The 15,530-nt window shown below is 36.6% G+C and overlaps 1 protein-coding gene across 1 annotated transcript in view; it reads left to right on the plus strand.

Moving 5' to 3' along the window:
- LOC125916899 (WD repeat-containing protein 72-like) overlaps positions 1 to 15,076 on the plus strand; it is a 125,848-nt gene extending 110,772 nt beyond the window's left edge. Inside the window, exons 14-17 of the mRNA XM_049623149.1 lie at positions 1,461 to 2,287; positions 4,936 to 5,024; positions 9,189 to 9,268; positions 14,711 to 15,076. Of these exons, the coding sequence (XP_049479106.1) occupies positions 1,461 to 2,287; positions 4,936 to 5,024; positions 9,189 to 9,268; positions 14,711 to 15,076 (1,362 nt within the window). The remainder of the gene's footprint in view (positions 1 to 1,460; positions 2,288 to 4,935; positions 5,025 to 9,188; positions 9,269 to 14,710) is intronic.
- The last annotated feature ends 454 nt before the right edge of the window (positions 15,077 to 15,530 follow it).

Genomic DNA, 15,530 nt, shown 5'->3' on the forward strand with positions numbered 1-15,530 from the left:
ACACACACGTAGTTTTACAAAAGGAGGATTATTTTTTCTGCTTAACAGAGCACACAGCACATTTTTTCCTCAATAAATAAAGTTTTACATCATCATTTTAAAATATTTTAATGTTGAGGCACTTGGGTGGCTCAGTCAGTTAAGCATCCGACTCTTGATTTCAGGTCATGATCTCACAGTAATGAGACGGAGCCCCACTTTGGGCTCCCTGCTCAGTGCAGAGCCTACTTGATTCTCTCTCTCTCTCTCTCTCTCTCTCTCTCTCTCTCTCTTCCCCTCTCCCCATTTGTTTTTTTTTCCTCTCTCTCTAAAATAAAAATTTTTAAACATTTAAAATATTTTAATGGTAATCCATTACATACATACGTTAATCGTTCATTCAACACATACTGACTGAGTTCCTTAGTAACTGTATAGCAGCATCATTTTATAGGCCTTGGGGGCAAAACAATGCACAGAATTCCTGCAAAGGTGGAATCTGAATGCTACTGGGGAAAATATACAGTAAACAAATAATATTTTATGTTATACAAGGTAACCAGAGGTACTAGGAAGAAAAAAAAGCAAGAAAGAGGATGGAGACTAATGGGTGTGAGGGGAGAGGGCACTCAAGGAAGGCCTCTTAATGAACAGAAACATAACTGAAGTATGAGAGCCCACCATGCCAATATTTTGGGCAAAATCATTTTAGGCAGAGAAATAATAAATGCAAGTTTGTTAGGCAAAGCTTACAAAAAAATAGTTATATGATATTGGTTAACATTTAGGTTACTTCCAAATATTTAAAATTTTAAACAAATTTGGCGAGAAAATTCTTGTCAAGACTTCCTAAATTCTTGCAGATGTTCTATTCTTCTCCTTAATTTTCAAACCCACTTTTTCCCTGTTGTATATTCATGGCTATACTGATATGAAAACATGAAATCATATATTAGAGGACATAAACTGATGCCGTCTTACTCCATAGGCCTAATTCACATTTTTTAAGAGGAAAAATAAAAGTCTTAGGAAGAAAAAATAACTTTTTATGAAATATTAGAATATAGAATGTTTAATTTAGAGGGGAATGTTTAGAGCTAAGACAAAAAAAATTGAAATGACTTGCCTTTAGTTGTACTGCTACTTAATACTTTCTTTTTATGCCATTTTAATATCATAGACACTTTAATAAAATCACTTAAAAATAAGAACTTTGAGGGGCGCCTGGGTGGCTTGGTCGGTTAAGCGTCCGACTTCGGCTCAGGTCATGATCTCACGGTCCGTGAGTTCGAGCCCCGCGTCGGGCTCTGTGCTGACAGCTCAGAGCCTGGAGCCTGTTTCAGATTCTGTGTCTCCCTCTCTCTCTGACCCTCCCCCGCTCATGCTCTGTCTCTCTCTGTCTCAAAAATAAATAAACGTTAAAAAAATTTAAAAAAAAATAAGAACTTTGACACACATATATTTTTTTAAATCTCCTTTAGGTTGCTGATGTCAAGCCTTTCTCAGGACCTTTTAATGTCTTGCCTGTGAAGACAAGATGGAGTGACATTGGCTTTCATATCCTTCTATTTGACCTGGAAAACCTTGTTGAACTTTTGCTGCCAACTCCAGTCTGTGACGTTGACCCTTCCAATTCATTCTATGGTAGTGAGATCCTGAGAAGAGCCAAAAGCACAGTTGAGAAGAAAACACTGACTCTGAAAAGAAATAAAACTGCCTCTGGTTCTCTCTCAGCAGAGGCACAAGCCAAGCCTGTCAGTGAGAACCCAGCCCAGGGAGAGAATACTGCCAAATCCTTAGGAGATAATGAAGGCATTAAAAGGCAGAAGAAAATAAAGAACTCCAAAAAGATGCACCCCAAGCCATCAAGAAAAGTGGATGCCAACATCACGATAGACACAGCTAAATTGTTCCTCTCTTGCTTTTTGCCGTGGGGAGTAGATAAAGAATTTGATAATCTGTGCATTAAGCATCTAGATATTTTAAAGCTTCAGGGTTCTGTTTCTTTAGGACTTGCCTCAAATGAAGATCACTTCTCATTGATGCTGCCAGGTTGGGATTTATGCAATGCTGAAATGAAGAAAGACTATTCAAAAGTAAATTTATTTTCCAAAAAAGTTTTGGACTTGTCAAATAAATACATGTCCACTCTTCCAAACCAAGTTGGGATGCCAAGAGGACTGGAAAATAATTGTGATTCTTCGCAAGAGTCAAACACCCTAAACACTATAGTTTATTTATTGAACAGACTATTTGCAGTTAATAAGTTAGTTAACACACCTTTAGAGTTGGCATGTGGAATTGACAGGTAAGACATGCATAAAGATTTTGACTATTGTTATTTGGGACATTAAAAATTATCATTATTTGCTGTATTCATTCATCTCTCTAACTTCCCGCCCTCCTTTCCATCCTCCTTTCTTTTAGTCTCCTAAGTGAAGACTAAATATGCAGCAACTCCTTTAGCTTAAAGCACATTTAAGAAAAATCTTCCTATTAATTCATTGAGATTAGAGGATAATCTGGGCAATAAATCTATATATTTTAAAATTTATTCATTCAACAAATATATATTGCTTTCATAATATGTGCCAGGAAAATCATAGTGTTGGATGATGAATGAAATAATAGATAGGTAGATAGAAAGATGGATGATAGATAGATTGATTCATACACACGTTGAAATCCATTTTACTTGCTGTGAATTAAATATGAACAAAGAACATTTAAGTAAATGCCAATAATAATGTATTTCATATATCATAAGAAAAAGTTTTAAAATTTCATACCTGAAATCCCACCATTTAATTTATACTTTGGTGTATTAAACTAGAGGAAGCTATCAGTAATTCATTTACAAAAAGTACAGTTTAGTAAAAATAGCTATTGTTTTTTGCATGTTTAATATCTATTAGTCACTATGTAAGCACTTAGATGATTTCATTTAATATGCAAAGCTGGCATATAGGTATTATTAATTTGCTCCTTGTAAAGATGAGGGCATTGAGTCTTGAGAATTTAACTTCAAGACAAATTCACCTCCTTAGAGGCTGATTCAAAGCAGAGCTCCATTCTAATTCCAGAGCCGCATTAATTACTAAACTTAACTCTGTGTGTTTACCTTCTTCCACTGCTAAAATTAGTATAGCTTTTCATTGTATGATGTTAGAGGATTGAATTCAGGTGCTTACTGAATATATCCTTAGCACTAGCCTACAGAGGAAGTATAAATAAATGTGTCTTTTGGGTAGGAACTAATTCAAATGATAAAAATAATACACATGAAATAAATAGAAGCACTGAAGTAGGGCAAAGGAATGAAGAAAAATATTTGTAGTATAGATAAGTATTTTGGTGGCCAGAGTAAAGAGAATAATTAGTGTGAGATGAAACCAACAGAAAGCCTTCACAGAAGAGACATTGTCTGAAGTGCCTACTACATGGTGGTAAATGGTCCTTGACATTTCTGTTATGTGATAGGAGCTCAGTTCAACATGTATCTGTGCCAGGCACTATATAATAGGCACAATTTCTGCCCTCAGTAGACCTAGCAAGTTGGGTAGCAAGTCTATGTGGATTACATAGGATTCAGTGTTATGCTTCCTTCCATTATAATGATTCTATACTACAGCATTTCCCATTTTCTGTTCTGTGGCCTTAAGAGGGAGGAAACAGATTGGTAAATTTCTGTGATTTGCATACTTAATTTTCCTCTTTTCTTTTTTTCTGTTTATAAATATAAAATATAAATATAAATATAAATATATGTTATATATACACACACACATTTAAATTTCAAATAGGCTTCTTTTATTTTCCCTTCTAGTACTAAGAAAATTACAAAGCACTTAAAGTATGGTTAACAAAAATCCAGCCAGCCTGAAGCCAGAAAACCTGGGAATAAATCCTGGTTTTGTTGTTTAGCCATGTCGCTTTGGACAAGTCACTTAGCCCCTCTGGGCCTGGCTTTCCTCATGTAGGATATGAAGTGGATGGGATAGGTGACTACTAAGACTTCTTCAAATTCTTAAAAAACTAGGCTGCTAACAAATTATATTTGCCTAATCATGACCCCACTAAGTTGATGAGTTACTGTTTGCTGGAAGTTTTCATTCTGAGTTTGCTCCTGATAAGGAGTACAGAAGGTAGAGGATGTGTCTGGTGTCCTAAAGGGAGATTAAGGGCTTTCAGCATGCTTTCTACTAAATGGCCTTAAAATTGTTGTCATACATTAGTTCATTCTTTACAAAATTCTCCATTAAGAAAAAAATCATTGAGTAGAGGTGTCAGGATTAGAGACTGCCTCCGTAAAATAGTCACTTCAACTTTGATCTGCTGTCAGGGACTGTATGTCATTTTTTAGGAAATCAAAATAACGTGTATTGGATTTGTCACACCAAATCCTTCCAACAGATTTGGCCGTTTCGCTAACATTTCACTGTGGTTGTGAAGGTTGAGAAAATCCTGGTGTACTTCACAACTGGGAACATGACGTAAATGCATTTTAAGGAAAGAGCCATCTGCCTATGAGAGTATTCCTGAAGAGTATCTCAAAGTTCCTATGATTAAATCACTGGCACTAGTGTAAAGCCTGCCTCCATCAGGTCCTTACTGTACCTGGGGAGAACTCTTTGGCAGATATCAACATTTTAGGATTGAAAAATTCATTGCATTAGCCACAAATTACAGGACTTAACATAGTGGGACTCCTACAAAAGTGAGTCACAAGGTAATTCTGGTATAAACTAAGATTCACAATTCAACTGGGATTAAGGTTCCGGGTAGGAACAAGGTGGGGAAATAAAGATTTACCAAAGACATTAATGTGGACAACATTGCCAAAAATAATCTGTGTTCAGTTCCTGAATTTTTTGAAGTGGTTGTGCACTCTTCAATTGATTTCTAAAAATACTTTTCATACATCTTTAATAATATCCTTTGTTTTTTCCCCCACAGGTCTTTCAAAATGGAATCTGTGCACAAGGCAAGAATTCCCGGGAATGAGATTTCGAATATTTCAAGCTTCTATGGTTACTTACGAAATGGTAAGGGAGTTACAGATATAGCCTCATTTTTTTTCTTCTATGAAATAAAATAACTTGCCTATCCATAACTGGATAGCACTCGACAATTTAGAAGGAGCATTACGTGTATTTATTGTTTGATTTAGTCTTCATTTCACATGGCTATACTTTTGTATTCTGCCTGTATTTTAAATATACATGATTTTTTATTAAAATAAATAACATTATAAGACATGCAGTGTGATGAATTTCATCAAATGATCTTTGAAATGCCTGAAAATCTGAAACTTTTCAGCAAAAGAAATATTTGGTTATTAAATTAAGGTCACATGTGATTTATGGGAAAGATTATTACACCAGTATCTTTATTAGCAAATAAGTGATTATTATATTAGAGAATTTTATAGCTTTTTCAGAAGGTTATAGTGGTCTTCGAATTCTTCTGAGAAATAGTCTTAGTGCTTATATTTTCTTTTGATGCCAAATCGCTAATTTATCCTCAAAATCTGCTTTTCTAAATTAAAAAAAAAATGTAATGCTTATTTATTTTTGAGAGACAGGGGTGGGATAGGGGCATAGAGAGAGGGAGACACAGAATCAGAAGCAGAATCTAGGCTCTGAGCTGTCAGCACAGAGCCCAACATGGAGCTTGAACCCACAGACTGTGAGATCATGACCTAAACTGAAGTCGAACATTTAACCTACTGAGCCACCCACGTGCCCCATCTAAATTTGTGACATCTCAGTAAATGGCAAATCTGCCCGTCTAGTTCAGGCCAAGAACTTTGTGTCGTTTTGACTTTCCCCTTTTTCTCATACCCCACATTCCAATCTTTTAATAATAAACATGTTGGTTCTACCTTCAGAATATATTCCAGATTCTGTTTCTCTCTACCCGCATGACCACCCCTGAGCCTTCATCCCCTCCTGCCTGGACTACAGTAACAGAAGCCTCCTAACCACCCTTGTGCTCCTATTCCTGCTTCACACACTGTTCACAATCAAGCAGCAAAAACGACCTATCAGAAACTAAGTCAGAACCTCATGCTTTTGTTCAACACATTTCAGTGGTTTCTGTTTCGCTCTGAATAAAAGCCAGTCTCTAGGACAGCAGACAAGGCCCAATATAACCTGGCTGTTCTGCCTCTGTCATTGCACACACGCCCTCACCTGACTTCATCTCTTTGGGGTTCCCCTTGCTGAGCGTGCTCCAGCTACACTGGACTTTTTACTCTTACCCAAACATAGGGCCTTTGCACTGGCTATTTCTACTCCCTAGAATGTTCTTTTCTCAGATTCCAGAGGTCAACCTGCTGCCCCCCACCTCCACCTTACATCCTTCCTTCTTGCTCAAATGCCATCTCATCAACGAAGGTGCCCTCCTTTTTCCCCAGCACACTCTACCCCATTCCCTATTTTACTGTTTTCCAAAATTCTTTTCATTTTCTGATGTAATATATATATATTTTTTTTTCACTTGCCATCTACATCCTGCTACTAAAATGAAAGCTCCATGGGGGTTATTATTTATTTATGACAGTTTTTTTCACTGCTGTGTCTCCAGTTCCCAGAGCAATGCCTTCAAGGAATTAAATACCTTTGGATTCATGGATGAATAGTAAATAGAACAATGGTTTTGAAAATAGATGGCTGAAGTTTACGATCTAGTTCTGCCACTTACTACTTATGCAATTTGGGGCGTTTCTTTTACTCCCTTAAAAGTTTATTTACTGCATTTGCAAAATGGGAATGAGATTCTGGACTTGACATGCACTATGCCTCCAAAGTTGTACAGTATATGATCAGTACATTAAGATGCCCTGAACAATGGTACATAGGGGCCCTCTCAAGTCTATTGAAAAGAATATTTTGAATATTTTAAAGTGAGAGTTTATTAATAGCTTCCAATTTTTGAGTAACTAGTATATTCAAAGAATTATGCTAATGATTTTACACATATTATCTCAATATATAAACAATCTCACACAGTAGGAGGGACTATCTCTGTTTTACCCTCAGGAAAATTGGGGCTCAGGGAAGTTAGATGACTCACTCAGAGGCAAACAGCTGTTAAGCAGAGAGGCCAGGACTCTGACCCCAACGACTTGCTCTTTCCATTATGTCAGTATACTTCTCAGTTATGATTACAACCAGTGTCCCCTTCAAATGGTCCCAGTCTGGATTGCCTGCCTTCTCCTTAAACTGTAACCCTTAACAGGACATTTATCCTCATTTTAATTTTTTATGACATTAATAAAGGGATTAGAATTCAAGGCATAATATGAGTTGTTTCTGCACAGACCAAGAGAATTGCTAACCAGAGCCATGGAGGCTCCAGGTGCCCCAGCCAAAGCCAAGAGCAACTAGTGTCATTATTGAATAATCTCCCTCGTGTTTAGAGGTCATATTTATAGCATTTAAGATTCACCTAGGTCCTAAGGAAACATGGTTTTGTGTTTTAATAACTGGAATATGGGAGGTGAAGGGAAAGGAGGGATTCATTTTATGCTATTAATTCAATAAAGTCAAAGCCTGGAGAATAAAATAATACTTTGAGGTGCTCATCCTAAAGGGTTGACAGGAACCAATACCCACTTCTGTCAGCAAAAATGGTGACTCAGTAATATTGGTAAGCCTGGGGTGTTTTCTTTTTATCTTTCCCCCTGATGTTGCAATTAATTCTTTAGCTTACTGACATTGGCAAGAAAAGTTGGCTCTCATTTCTACCTCATATTAAAATTTTAACATCACATTAAAGTGCACTGTGAAGTACCCCATGATGCCAGTAAGTAGTTACAGTTGAGACCAATACTTAGCTTTGATGGTAGAGTCACAAGGTCAACAGAATAAGGGGGGGTGGGGAAGGAGAGAGATCAAAAGAAAATTTTCTCTTACCTGCTGTGCTCCTGAAGAAATGGAGAATATGACTTCAAAATCATAGTGTTCTATCATACTTACGTGTTTTATGCGCCGATCTTGGTCATTTAAAATTCACATCATATGCTCCTTCAGGGAAAAATAATGATAATAATGAGTCAGAAGTTTCTTATATATTTTTTTAATATTCTCAGTTGACTGAAGATAGAAATATGTTCAATATTTTCTATCACATTTCCCTTGACCACTAATATGATATATAAAATACATATAAAATACAAAATATTTATAAATTAGATATTTGTACATACACAGACACATATATTAATATGTAAAATGGTGATTCTATGAAAACCATACTGGAATAATACTAACTTAAACAGTTAATACCAGAATTTCAAACACATATTAATACATTAATTTAAATAGACAATTACAGTAATTTTCCCTCCAGTGCAAGCCGTCATCATTTTTCCTTATCTCACTCCTAGGATCTGGCACCGAGATAATATACTTTAGCCATCAGAAAGCCTTAATTGATCAATTTTTCATTTGGATGATAATATGTACATTTTCAATTAATGAAAAGGCACTTATTAAGTGCTCTTTTGTGTAGGGGGCTGCTGGACACTCTACAGATCAATTTAAATAAACCAAGCTCTAGCACACTCTTAAAATTTCACACTGAACATTAAGGCAAATAGATAGAAAGGACATTCAAAAGGGCAAACTTAAAAGAAACAATACATAACAAAATGAGTCAAATTAAAACATAAGTGCTGTATCTATTGATCAGAGTAGTATAACTGGGTAAGGACAAATCAAAGGAAGTCTTTTATATGATTTCTGTGTGATAGATACTGATTCATAGCAAGGTAGTATTTCAGGACCTATTTGCATGAGAAAGGAATTGTAAAAATTTGGCAATCTGTTTTGGGTGGGAGTATTAGTCATTGCATTCTGCTGGCAAAAACTACAAAGATGGGTTTAGGGTATAAAGATGAATTTGATTTGATATGAATATGTATTAGTATAATCATTAGAAATACATATAAATTAATAAATGGTTCTTGACTCTGGTTATACATGAAAATCATCTGAGGTACTTTTCCAAAGTACCAATGCTTGCCCTTCCCTCCCCCCTGGGACCTGAAATCAGAATCTCTGAAAGATGGAACCTGGACATTGGTGTTTGTGGGAAAAAATGCTTCCCAGGTGATTCTAACATGCAGCCAGGATTGAAGATCATTGGGTAGCATCCATTTTTTAATACTCTCAAGCTATAAAATGTATTCTATGTATTTCTAGGTAAAAGTGAATCCCATATACCTGAAGCTGACATTTCACTTTTGAAGCTAATTTCCTGTTGGAGAGACCAGTCTGTGCAGGTATGATATAGTGCATGTCCCTGAAGTTATTAGAAGAGTTCCTTGCTATTCCTTTCTATCCAATGAGCGGTTCATTCATACTCCTCTTAACCTGAGAGTACCAGTAAATGGGTACTGCTCTCCTCACAAAATATTTCCTCCCAGGCATTTCATTTAACAGGACTAACACAGAGACTAATAATTGAGGGAAAAAGTGGAAAAAGACATATGCAAGGATGCACCAGGTTAGGAGGTATGAATAGAGGGGCCTGAGGAGGGGATGTTCCTGTTGTTACAGGTAACTTATTGCCTATTGAAGTGTCATATTGTGGCAGAATTGTCTATTATTTGATTTCAAACTGTGCCATGACAAAAAAGTCCCTCAGCTTGAGAATTTGGTGTGTGTACTTAGGAATCATTTTTCTATCTTGAGAGTACCTCATCTGTAAGATGCTTTAGAGAGCTGGTTTCCTCACAGCCCAAATGAAGCCCTTCCATCTCTTTTAAGGCTTTTGGGGATCCTAAAAGCTTACCAAGTGGCTTTGTACATTGTACAATAAATCTAATCTGAGCATTGATTAGATGAATATTTATTGGAACTTTATTCTTCATGAGTTTAAGAAATGTAAAATTTGCAAAACAAGCATAGCAATAATTCCAATTACAAGTGTTTATTCTTAGTTATAGGAAAACAAGTAAGTTACTCAGAACACACTGTGGAGTTGACACCACAAAACCAAATAAACACAGTTGGAATGGCTATTGAAACTTCTTACCGTGGCCTACAGGTTTATACATGATTTGCCACTAACCTAACCTCTTTGCTCATCATTCCCCCGATGCTCTAAGTAGCCACATTGACCATTTTATTTTAAAAATACAGAAAGCTCATTCCCACCTCAAGACTGTTCTCTTGGGCAGGAATTCTCATTTTTTCATTCATTATTCAGGTCTTTGCTCAAAAGCCAACTGCTCAGAGAAGTCCTCCCTGATTACCCACCTAATGTCACCATACCCTCCCCACCCATGCTTCCCTCCAGTCACCATCACATTACCCAGTTTTACTTTCTTTGTTGCAATTGCTTTTAATGGAAATCATACCCTTTGCTTTTTGGCTTGCTTACCTTCTGTCTTCTTGCTGTTCTAGAAACTTGCTGAGAGCAGGGACTTGGTGTGTCCCACTCACCCCTCCTTCACCAATACCCAGAAAAGCAGTAGTCACAGCAGCCTGTCAATAATAGTTAACGAATGAATGGATAGCTATTCAAAAATCTCTGTGACAATCAAATAAACATTAGTACATGTTGACTTTACCAGCATATTAGTAACCACACTAAGAGTCTCTGTTAAAGATAAGATTTCCACTCCTACCCCCAGCCTAACAATTCCTCAACGAGGGGGAAAAAACCTTAAGGAAAAGAATTTAACAGAAAATTTATCCTGAATTGCTCTAACTAAAGATATTTTGTAATAGCTCATTTGACCTTCAAGTAAATTTTAATAGGGTTTAGACAAGTTTGGACTAATGGACCTTTAAGGTTCTATGATTCTATGACCTTGTGTAAAATTTTGGCAGTGTGACAAATGTTACTAGAACATTTATTACTCACTCTATAGGAAGTCTAAGCTTCAAAGCTCTCCTCTTGACTCTGCCACTAACCTGATAAATAACCCGGGGATATAGGTTTAATTGTTGATTATTTATTTTATACTTGAGATTCTCTTTCTCTCTCTCTCTCTCTCTCTCTCTCTCTCTCTCTCTCTCCCTCTCTATTTCCCCCTGCCCCTTTATCCCACTCATGTTCTCTCTTTCTCTCAAATAAAATAATTAAATTTAAAAATTTTGTTAAAAAAGAAAGAAATCCTGAAAAGCAACAGTTAGGTTTTAGAGTTGCTAATTTGCTGATACTTCTCTAAATTCTCTGGATTTTATAATCTAACACCAGTGGGGAAATCATGACATCCAGGCCTCTGGGGAGTATTGCTTTTCCAGGAGCTGCTGCAAACACATGAAAAATCAGTGTCAACCTGAGTGTTGAGAAAATGGTTTTCTACTGGAAAATCTGGACATTGGAACCATAAGCAGGACACAGGGGCTCTTACGAGTCTTCATGATGCTCTGCTATTTTACAGAACTTTACTGAGTCAAAGTTTTAGTAGAAAACCATTAAATTGTTTACCTTGCCTATGGCATAGTAGTATTTCTAGAAATAAGTATGTGGCCCAGATTTGTGGTTGTCTCTTTCCAGCCAGTGGATTTGTAAACCTTCTCTTAAATCTCTGTACATAAAGGTGTAATACTTTGCATAGCTGTCTTTTCAGAGAAAATTATTTATATGCATTTAGAAGACAGCTTTATAGTCATAGTGCTTTCAATTCTCTCATTACTTAAATCAAAAAGTTACATAAAATGTTGTTTAAAAATTTTATATTTTGTTGGAGTAAATTCTGTCTTTACTATTTATAAAATGTATCTACTATATTTATATACTAGAGGGATTTAAGTATTGATAGTCAGAAATTATCAATAAAGCCTACTTTCCACACTTTCTACTTTTGAATATAGAATCTATTTCAATTCCATTGGCATTTATTTAGTACCCACTGTATACCAGATACTGTGATAACATTATTACATGCTTATAAGATGTACCATCTGTCTGTGGAATGGAGGCATGCTGAGTATTGATTTCACACTGAGCACAAAGTGTGTGTTTGAGTTTGTTTCTAATTGGGTGTACACCATTCAGTATTCACTTTTAAGTTTTATGGTTCTGAGTATCCTACTGATTATGGTTTAATATGTTTTATTCGATTATTTATGCTTCCTCTTATTATTCAATGATACTCATACTCTTTACTCTTGCAACATGCATTGGTAGTGACAAATATGTCAAAAAGCCCCCAAATTAAATAGTTAAAAAATATGGTCATGATATATAAATCTATATAAAGTAATTAGGAACATTCAGTGAAATTGCATACATCCCTGTATATTTTTAGGAAAGAATATTGACCCAAGTTGTGATAGGATATTATATCCAGTGTATAGGACATTCTAACTGCAATTGTAAGTGCTCCTCAGAGATGGTAATCCCAGTGTGAGAAGGGAGACATGATCCCATGGGAGCATGTGGCCAAACTGCCCATTCTGAAGGATAGACCACAATCCAGATCTATTCCAGGATATCCTTCAGTATCCTCCTGATTTATAGGTGGAGACAGAAGCAAATTCCATACAGGTTTAAGTTATTGAAAGCTCTCATCATAGCCTCACCCACCATCACAGTCTTTGTTTTATAAATGAGCACATGAAGTCCCAGAGTACTACATGACTTGGCAAAAGTTGCCTTTGTGATAATTGTCATAGTTGGATCAGAAACTCGGGCTTTCTTATTTCTGATTCAGAGCTCTTTCTGCCACATCTTGGAGGCAGTGCTGTCAAATAAAATGTGTGACAGAGTTAAAACGAAATAAATTCAGTGATGTAAAACTGTTCACCAATAATTGTCTGTCCCATCATATGACATACCTAATAAGCATGGTTCTCTTAATATAATATGGAATAATATGTTAGTAAATATCATATCTAATAGTTAATATATATCTCATCACATGGTAGATATTAACAGCCATGGCTCACCAGTATTGTGATATACAGAACTGCATGCTGAAACCATGGTGTGCAATGGCTATCACCATGTTGAGTATTTCGTCACATGATGTGCATGAGCAAGCATCATGTCACAGGCTATACTGTGACAGGAGTTACTGCAGTATTAGTAGCCTTGATAGGCAACAGTAAAATCACATCTGTCATTAGCCTTTTTTTCCACAACCTGACCAAGCATTTGAGTATGAGCATTTGAGGAGACAAGAAGGGGGGGGGGGGAGGTGGTCAGGGATCAGGAAGCTGCCCTGAGACTTTTGTGTAGCTCCCTATATTTAAAAGTCAAGTGCCTTTATCCTGCCCTGGCAGTTCGGTGAACATGTGCCATCAGCATAAGTTCTCTGAGTGTCCCTGGAGCCTGGAGATAGCACATGCTACCACAGCACTTACAAGAGACTGAACAAATATTTAGATGAATGCCTTTTCTGCTTTTGGTGTCGGCATCTCCAGATCAGTAGGCTCAGTTGGTGCTGTCCCAAAGCCCTAGCTCTAGGCATCCTGTGGGTAGACTGGGGATAATGCAGAGGGGATAGTGGCAATGGTGGATGAGTAATCTTGACAGAGGTCAGGCTTTTGAGGGGAAGAGGAGCAGGCATTGGGGTGTGGCTGTAGGAAAGGTTTAACTGTCAGCCAGAGGAAGATAATGGGAAAGTGTCCCAGGGTCACCTAGGTCAGCGATGTCCTTCCTATTCTCTCACTGACTCAGCTCTTGGCTTTCCTTGGGTTCTACCTAACTGCTGGACCTTGTCTCCTATCTTGCCAGGAAGAGGCCAAGGTACAATTGTCACTGGCTTTTTACTGAGGAGTGAGAGTATAGAACCTTGGGAGGACATATACTACAAAGGATGCAGAATTAGGGGTCAGAAGACCTGTCCACCATATCTTTGTGGAACTTGGGATGTCATGTCTCAGGGTTTTCATTGAAAAAAATGAAGACATTGGATTAGATGCCCTGTGACAAGCATTCCCCTCCTGGTTCACCCAATCACAGATCCTTCGCTGGACATGTACAATAACTGGAAGGCAAGCTTTGTAGTATTTTTAAACTGTGCAAAACCATGTGCACATATACACAGTTTAGTGAAATTTATTCTTAAAATCTTGCCTTTAGCTTTCTGCATTAAACCTAGTTAAAGTGTTTTTAGCTAAACAGTGCTTTAGAGCTAGACATTATTTGAGGAGCTAAACTTGTCTTTAAGAGCAGTATAATACATTCACATTAATTTTCTTTTCCTTCTGGTGGAAATGAAAATACCTTAGGAGAAAGAACAAAGAACTGCTCCCAACTTTTCCTTTCAGAATCTCTTTTTTTTCCCATTAAAAATCTGTGCAATTTATTTTTTTCACAATATGTAAAAAATTTATTTTTACTTTTTTATATTAAATATAATTTATTGTCAAATTGGTTTCCATACAACACCCATTGCTCATCCCAACAGATGCCCTCCTCAATGCCCATCACTCACTTTCCCCTTTCCCCCACCCCCATCAGCCCTCAGTTTGTTCTTATGGTCTCTTATGGTTTGCCTCCCTCCCTCTCTATAACTGTATTCCCCCCCTTCCCCACCCCCATGGTCTTCTGTTAAGTTTCTCAGGATCCAGAATCTCTTATGTTTGCTGAAGAGTGACCGTTTGGATTCCAGTGCTTAGTATCTGCATTTCAATGGTTTCAGAGGCTAATTATAGTGGAATGGAGCATTACAATTTATGTGAAACCTATTTAAGTCAGTTTTATATAAGACCCCAAGCATTTGTAATAATATTAAAAAATATATTTAAAAAAATCTTTATAGGTAACTGAAGCAATACAAGCTGTTCTCTTGGCAGAAGTTCAACAGCACATGAAGAACTTGAGTAAGAGAGCAGGCAACGGTCAACCAGTGTCCATGACAGAGGATGTTCACTGTGAGATGAGACAGATTCTGCAGGAGACGGAATGGACCCGGGAAGAGATAGAGTTACACTGTACTACAGACACCTTGCCTCTGCAAAGTAAGTGCAAAATTTATGGACATGCACTTTCATCAGAACTTTTCTACTACTTAGAGCGCATTGAGAATATGAGTTCACAATATATCATTTCTGCAAAGACCGAGCCAAGTGCCCTGCTTCTGACCTATTCTGCTATCAATTTCTTCTTAGAATTCTCAGGTTTCTAAAAAACTTCTTAATTCTGTTATAATCAATAAATACTTCCCAGAACAAAAATTTATATTGTTTATTAAAATGTTTTTAAATGAAGTAATTAAAAATGAAAACAGGATTAACACTATTAGCTTAATGGGATATACATTTTAAGAATACCTTGATAGTAATGGATCCTAAATTTGTTTTCATTTGATACCTTGATAATAGCCATGTGCCTGGTTTCTTCTCCTTTTCTAAAAATCAGAAATGTAGTACAAACTGAAATTAAACTCACTGATAGGTGGACCACTTGATTTTATAACAAATTTTGTCATTGTAACTTCATGATGATAATGTGTATGGTTCATGGATAGCAACTGAATCTCAATTTCTGCTGCAAAATGTTACCTGATTTTTCAGTCCATTAACTGTGACTTAAAAAAACAAATAAAAAACAATTTTTAAAAGTAAAAATACAATTTTCAA

The sequence above is a fragment of the Panthera uncia genome, unplaced genomic scaffold (assembly GCF_023721935.1).
Source record: "Panthera uncia isolate 11264 unplaced genomic scaffold, Puncia_PCG_1.0 HiC_scaffold_1303, whole genome shotgun sequence".
Classification (NCBI taxonomy): domain Eukaryota; kingdom Metazoa; phylum Chordata; class Mammalia; order Carnivora; family Felidae; genus Panthera; species Panthera uncia.